The sequence below is a fragment of the Microtus oregoni genome, unplaced genomic scaffold (assembly GCF_018167655.1).
Source record: "Microtus oregoni isolate MIOR12 unplaced genomic scaffold, Mior012 000050F_ref0000143, whole genome shotgun sequence".
NCBI classification, from domain to species: domain Eukaryota; kingdom Metazoa; phylum Chordata; class Mammalia; order Rodentia; family Cricetidae; genus Microtus; species Microtus oregoni.
This window is the reverse complement of record NW_024543256.1, coordinates 1,142,712-1,150,739: the sequence shown is the minus strand read 5'-3', so window position 1 is coordinate 1,150,739 and position 8,028 is coordinate 1,142,712. Positions and strand designations below refer to the sequence as shown.

General features: G+C 39.6%; 1 protein-coding gene across 1 annotated transcript in view; it reads left to right on the top strand.

Moving 5' to 3' along the window:
• Positions 1–244: 244 nt before the first annotated feature.
• LOC121437044 (testis-specific protein TEX28-like) overlaps positions 245–8,028 on the top strand; it is a 30,228-nt gene continuing 22,444 nt past the window's right edge. Inside the window, exons 1-2 of the mRNA XM_041636906.1 lie at positions 245–256; positions 1,509–2,230. Of these exons, the coding sequence (XP_041492840.1) occupies positions 245–256; positions 1,509–2,230 (734 nt within the window). The remainder of the gene's footprint in view (positions 257–1,508; positions 2,231–8,028) is intronic.

Here is an 8,028-nt window from a genome sequence, read left to right as displayed (position 1 = left end):
AAGGGAAAAGAAGACTCCTTAACTCAGAGAATGGCTTTGTTATAAAATCATTTACCTTTCAAGCTTTGAAGGCATTTCTTCATTGGCTAGTGGTTGTGCTGAAGACATTCTGATTTCCAATTCTTTGAATCTGACTTGATTTATGTTTCTCCAACAGCATATCTCTTACGGTACTGAAGAACTGTTCAGCCATATTCTTGATTTTACTGATGCTATTAAGAAGTCAGATTGCAGGCTAAACGTCATGGTTTTAAAGGTAATATGTTTTTACCTCTCTAATACCTTGTCTCTTGATACAGATCTATTTCTGAGTTTGTTTTGTTCTACTTGGAATTTACTAAGCTTCTTAATGTGTTTATTTGTCACCTTTATTAGTTCTAGAAAGTTTTTATGGATTACCTTGTAATATTCATTCTATCTTCTCACTCTGGTACAGTGAGAAGATTTTTATTAGGCCTCCCCATCCTGTCTTCTGTTTCTACTTCAAAAAGTTTCTGTTTCTTTATATCTCTGTGCTGGATTCCAGATACTTTTTTTCAGCTCTGTTTTACTATTTAGCAACTTTATCTAATCATATAAAATCTGCTATTAAATCCATCTATTGAACACTTAAAACATTTTTTTTAAAATCGCAGAATCTGGCATATGCGCACAAAGGTGCAGAAAACATAAACATGTATCTTAAGAAATAATAAGTAACTGCTATCAACCACCACAGTCTCCACCTGCCTTACAGCCACAATCCCCTTCAGGGAATTCTTCCTCCTGATGCTTGTACTCCTCACGACTAGGTTTTGCCTTTATAGTTTGTCGTCTATGTAGACATCCCTATACAACCTCACTGCATTTTGCATGTTCTTGAAATTTATCCAAATAGAACAAAGCACAATGTGGTTTTCTATTCAACATTATGCTTGTTAAGATTCCTTCCTGTTTCTCAAGGATGCAGTTTATTTCCTTTGTTGTGTAGTGTATTGCCCTCATTTGTCTCCCTGGATATTTTGTCTCATTAATGCTCAAAAAATAATGTGTGGGGCAAATGATTTTAAGAGTGGATAAACCTGTTAGCATAGAAATTTTTCTAACTACCATTTCCTCAGAAGTAGCAATACAGAAAGCCATATGGATTAATGGGAAGAAATTTACTGCTACTTTAAAAGAACAGCCCCTAATTAGTGAGAGACGTAACTCATAATTCTTGGAAGAGATAATAGGAAGATAGGTTCAAGGCCAGGTGAGGCAGATGTAGAGGACAAATTTTACCCATTTGAGTTTGTAGTAAGTTATGGGCAAGGAGTTAAGTGTTTAAAAGGCAGGAGTTCAGGGCCTAAGAAATGAACTCCATTTCCACACAGTCTGTGTTTGGTCCATCTTGAATACACAAGCCTTGTACACATCACTGTCTATGCACACATGCATTTTTTTCTGAAGTGACTCCATACATTTTCAAATCTTCTATTTGAAGCTCACAGAGGACCCGTTGCATATTTTATTGTTTCCCAATGCAGGTGGAAAGCAACAAGAGCTCAAGTGCAACCCTCCCTCCGAACATGCCCTCCTACAAGTCCCTGTCCTCCCGTGAGGATTGCCCTAGCAGTCACACCAGCTTCTCGGATGGTGAGCTTGCCCGTAATGTGACGGAAGGTGTCAAGCATCGAATCTTCTACCTCTCAGAGCAGCTGAGAGTGGAGAAGGCCAGTAGGGATGAGAATACCATGAGCTACCTCAAGCTGGTATCCAAAGCTGACCGACACCAGGCCCCACATATCCGGCAGGCCTTTGAGAGGGTGAACCAGCGCACCTCTGCCACCATTGCTCACATAGAACGGAAGCTCTATCAGTGCCACCTGCAGCTGAAGGAACTGGAAGAGGGCTGCAACCCTACAAGCTCAGTGCTGAAAGTGGAAAATGCTGTGGACAATCATAAGCAGCCTGGTGAGAAGGTCACATATTCCAAGTTGTCCAAGACAGGTGGGAAAGATAACCTGCCCCTAAACATAGCTAGGCCCTCCACTCTGGAGAGTCACTTGACAGGCATGCACCAGAGGAAATTCTCAGACAAAACGTATGTGGCTCAGCAACGAAAGCTACTGTTGCAGAAGATGAAAGAAGAACTGACAGAAGCGAGGAAGGTCCATGCTGGCCTTCAGGTCTCCCATCAAAGCTTCAAGGAAAGTCATGTGACTGATGTTCGGGAGATACTGGAGTCCCTCCAGGAAAAGAAAACCAGGTGAGGAAAACCCCTTTTTACACCTTGACTCCCAAGACATGAAACAGTCAAGATAATCTGAGATCCACCTAAGAAGGGTTGAGAAGGAGAAGGTGAGAAAAGCAGGTCTGTGCTTCTCTTTGATGCCTGTTACCTATAGTGGAATGAGTGGTTCTTTTTGCCTCCTGCCCCACACCAACCTTTACCCCTTGCTGGTTAAATAGGCTGTAGCTAGGGTGCCTGCTATGCAGTCTGCTTGGTGCAATGGAACAATAGAGGCATCCATGTGCAGTGGGAGCCTGACAGACTGCTAGTATTAGAGAGGTAATGTCCCCTAGGTCCCATTTGCTAGAAAACTTTGTTGGGACTTAAATCTAAACTGGAGTATAATGTCAAGCACTGGATGTATTGGATATTCAGTTTGAAAGTGACTACCTTTTGTGGGTGCTTTCTCTTCAGTATGGTGTGGCTTGAATTTATTTTTACCTCTGACAAAAAAGGGATTTAACATTTTAAAATAGATGCAAACTATGAATTTGCTATCTTGTGCTTTCAAGGCCAGCCTTTGATACATAGTGAGACCCTGTCTCAAAACAACAACAAACAACAAAACATAAATGTAGACTTTCAATGGTTCCATTCCACTCCCATTGTACTCCTTCTTTGGTTCCCAACCAGCCTTGGATACCTTGACCCCTCTGATGTCACTGTCAAAACATTTATCATAGTCAATGACAATTTAATTCAAATACACTTAACATCCTAGCAAGAGAGGGAGAGGTTGCGTTCAATAATCCAAGAGTCTCAGCATATTCATGAAAATAAGGACTCTGTTGTCATTTTAGTGCCTACGCACATTAGGAGGAAAATGCAAATGGAACCATTGTCTTGAATTTTCTCAAGGACTACTAGGAGCATTTATTGTAACATGGACAAGCCTGGCTTGTTTGTTGTTGGGGTTTTCTGTCCCGCCCTGTACCCCACAACTGTTTAGCCCCAAAGAAAATCACACATAGATCTCTGTAAGTTATAAAGCTGATTGGCCCATTAGCTCTAGCCTCTCACTGGCTAACTCTCACATCTTGATTAACCCATTTTTCTGATCTATGTTAGCCATGTGACTCAGTACCTTTTTTCAGTGGGGCAGATCATATCCTGCTGCTTCAGTGGTCTGGGCATAAGTGGGAGGAGTCATCTTCCTCCTTCCCAGAATTCTCCTGTTCTTATTGTATCATTTTTATTTCCTGTCTGGTTTTCCCGCCTATACTTTCTGCCTGGCCAATAAGCATTTATTTAAAACATGATTGACAGAATGCAGACAATTCGCCCACACCAATTTATATATTTTAAGAATCTGTGAGTGAAAATTAGTGTCATAAAGAAGCCTATCATTAAGTAAGTAAACTAGCCACTGAGAAATACAGGTTTCATTATTATTATTTTTATTGTGTCTATTCATAGACACATATTTCTACTTTAATTTTACATATACATATGTGATTTTATGCATTTTTAGCTCTTTATTTTTTGTTTTTATTCTCTTCCATTTTTTTTGAGACAGTGTTTCTCTGTGTAGTCTTGGCTGTCCTAGAACTCACTCTGTAGACCAGGCTGGCCTCAAACTCAGAGATCTGTCTGCCTCTGCCTCCCAGGTGCTGGAATTAAAGGTGTACACTAATATACATCTCTGTTTTTAGTTTTTTTTTGAAAACCTCCTAACTGATGATCTCCATAGTAGCTGGGACTAGTCTTATATTCCAACCAGAAATATAAAAAGAGTCCTTTTTTGTCCACATCCTCACCAGAATCTATTGTTATTTGTTTTGTTCTTCTGACAGTCATTCGGGGCTTTCAGTGTACTTATTATTTGCTTTGAGGTGGAATACCTTTTATATGTTTCTTGGCTATTTATGTTTTATCTTTTGAGAACCATCTGTTCATTAACCAATTTATTGAGTTGTTTTTAATGTTTTAATTTATGCATTTGTGGGTGTGTGGGTGTGTGCATGTGTGTACAGCACACAAGTAGAGGTCTGTAAACAGATTGTTCCCTGTCCCACCTGTCTGTTCCCAAATAATTGACTAAGAGGCTTAATATAAATTATAAATGCTTGGCCAGTAGCTCAGGCTTATTAATAACTAGCTCTTACATTTTAATTTAACCAGTATTCCTTATTTACAATCTGCCATGTTTTAGTATATTGTTAACATGACACGTTCATCTGCTCCCTCTACATCTGCCTGGTGACTCCAGATTCTGCTCTTCTCCTTCCCAGCATTCTCAATTTGGCTCTCCCGCCTAACTTAATCTTGTTCATCTATTGGCCAGTCAGCTTCTTTATAAGCCAATAACAGCAACAAATCTTCACAGTGTACAAAAGAGTATTCCACATTACTCTTACACTTAAATTAACCCATAATTCTTATCACTGCTTAGTCTTGTGGCTTGGTATCTTTCCTCAGTACAGCATTCTCATCTTGCTTCTCTGCAATTGCTGATTCTCTGACTCTGCACTTCCTCTTCCCAGAATTCTCAGTTTGGCTTTTCAACCTAACTTCCTGCCAAGCTACTGGCCTGTCAGCTTTTTAAAAATTTATTAGATTAAAAAAATACCAACCCAAGTTCCCACTCCCCCCTCCTCCCATTCCCTTCACAGCCCTCCCACCGCACTCCCATCAAATCCTCAGAGAGGGTAAGGCACATTGCTTTGGAGAAGGTCCAAGGCCCTCCCTACTATATCCAGGCTGAGCAAGGTATCCATCCAAAGAGAATAGGATCACAAAAAGCCAGTACATGCAATATGGATAAATCCTGGTGCCATTGCCAGTGGCCTCTCACTCTGGCTAGCCATGCAACTGTCAACCACATTCATAAGTTTGGTCCTATGCTTTTTCCTTCCCAGTCCAGCTTGAGTTGGTGACCTCATGTTAGCTCAGGTAAACTATTTCAGTGGGTGAACCCATCATGGTCTTGACCTCTTTGCTCATATTCTCATTCCTTCCACTCTTCAGCTGGACTTTGGGAGCTCAGTCCAGTGCTCCAATGTGGGTCTCTGCCTCTGTTTCCATCAGTTGCTGGATGTAGGTTCTATGGTAATATTTCAGATAATCATCAGTCTGACTAGAGGGCAAGTCAAGATCGGACCCCTCTCCTCTATTTCTTAGGGTTTTAGCTGGGATCATCCTTGTGGATTCCTGGGAATTTTTCTAAAGCCAGGTTTCTGCTAACCCTATAATGAATGGCTCTCTCAATCAAGATATCTCTTTTCTTGCTCTTAACTTTGTCCTTCCTCCAACTCGACTATCCCATTCCCTCAAGTTCGCCTCAACCCTCCCCTTCTCCCCTCCTATTCCCCTAACCCTTCCTTCTCCTCCCACCCCTATGCTCCCAATTTTCTCAGGCAATCTTGTCTGTTTCCAATTTCCAGGTGGATCTATCTGTGTTTTTCATTGGGCTCACATTATTACTTAGCTTCTCTAGGATCATGAATTATCGGCTTAATGTCCTTTGTTTATAGCTAGTATCTACTTAAGAGTGAGTACATACAATATTTTGGGGTCTGGGTACTGACTCAGGATAGTGTTTTCTAATTCTATCCATTTGCACACAAAATTCAAGATGTCATTGGTTTTTTGTTTATCTGAGTAGTATTCTAATGTGTAAATGTGCCACATTTTCTTTATCCACTCTTCAGTTGAAGGACATCTAGGTTGTTTCCAGGTTTTGGCTATTACAAATAATCCTGCTATGAACATAGTTGAACAAAGGCTTTTATAGTATGATTGAGCATCTTTTTGGTATATGCCCAAGAGTGGTATTGCTGGATCTTGAGGTAGGTTGACTCCCAATGTTCTGAGAAACAGCCATATTGATTTCCAAAGTGGTTGTATGAAGGCGTAAGTCACAAACAATGCCACACCAGTTTGGAATTATGATTAATAGGGTGGTATTTATTTAAAGGGGAAAAAACTTACAGATCGCCGTCCCAGACAACAGCCCTCTACACAACCAGGAAGGGAGTCGAGTCGCCAGCAGAGCAGGAAGTGAAGAGAGAGAAGAGAGGGAAGTGGCCGCTTTTTTAAAGGGAGAGAGACCACGCCCCAATGGGCTGGTATCTCAGCGGCTATAGGCTGGAGGAGTGGGAGGACCTCCCCGCAACACCTCCCCCTTTTGTTTAAATAAGAGAGTTCTAAACCTACTATGAAATTATATACAATAAGTACAAATATCCTATTCTAACTAGCTTAGGTCTTGTATAATAAATAACTTGGCCAAGTCATGAGAGAAAGTAACTACATTTATATAGTCTTCAACCCCATCGAAGATCTGAGAAGGGAAATAATGTTACCTGGGTAGTTAGGAAGTTCAGTAAAACAACTTCCAAAACATGCAACAAATCACGGAGACAACTAACTACCTGGGCAATCACCAAAAGTCACGTTAGCAGCGTTGAAGCGACCAACTTTGGCTAAGGCCTAACATAACTGACATACCATTTTCAAAGGCAAGCAACTTTTCAAAACTACCTTACCCTGTCTTGGCAGAATATGACAGTCCTGTTTTATCCATTGATGCATGCTCTGTATCTCTGTCAGTGGTTGAGGTATGGGCATTTCTTTGCCCAAAGGCCAGTTCTGCCTAAAAGAAAGGCTACAGGTGGAGTGTCTTTGGTGCTCAACATTCTCTCGGGAATAGAGTGGTGTTGCCAGGAGCAATTGTGTCTCACTACCACTAAACTCTGAGTTAGATTAAAGGCCATTTTCTACAGCTCTTTGAAGAAATTGAAGATTATCTATCTATACTGAGTATAATCTCTATATATCTAAAGAACCTGATTAGTCTAATTATAAATGACAAACTTAGATGACTATTAATCTATATAATTCTCAATATCTATCTAATTTAAAGACTAAGAAAATAAACGACTGTGAAACAAATGAGGACAATGACCTCCAAATATAAACAATGTACAAATATACATTGCAGTAGGTAAATATATATCAATACACAAACATTATATAAGTATCTTAATCAGAGGTAGAAATGTACACTGCAATATGGTAAATATTTACAATATCAATACAATATATGTCAATACATAAAAAATGTTTTAAATAGAGGTAGAAACATGCATGCATACAATAGTCAATATAATTTAACTTTGTATCAATATACAAGAATCAATACCAATATATTTGTTTAAAAACAGTAACTCACAATTATAAATCTATTATCCCATCATCCCTCTTTTTTTTTTTTTCAAAATGATCCCTGAGCTTATAAAATTCCTCCCCCAACCCTCAATCATATACTAATTATAATCAACCCCTAAATGATGTCCCTAACCCAAGGGCAAACTTTACTGGGAGAGGGGACGTCGTCCTCTAGAATTACTTCCAGCTGTTCTGGGTGCGACATTCTTTCTGGGGGATCCTGTGAAAGTAAAATGATGGTTAAATTTCAAGATCAATGTCTTTTAAAATTGCAAATAGTCTCTGAGTATTTTGTGCAGGTCTGGCCAAAATGTTGTATAAGATGTGCACCATTTCAGCTAACCAAGTTGGAACTGTCTTGTGCAGCTGGTACCCAAAGCAGGTCTTGTAGTAGCACTATCAGTATATGACGTCATATCAACCAGGTGGAGTTGTTGTTATAGGGCCCCATCTTCTTCCTGGAAACTTCAAATGTCACTTCAGGAAAAACTCATTGTTCATTGTGAAAAACTTAAGCATTAATCATATAGACATATATAGACATATATGTATATATTCACTGAAAGGCATGATAGATATATTCAATGAAAAGTATGATAGATATG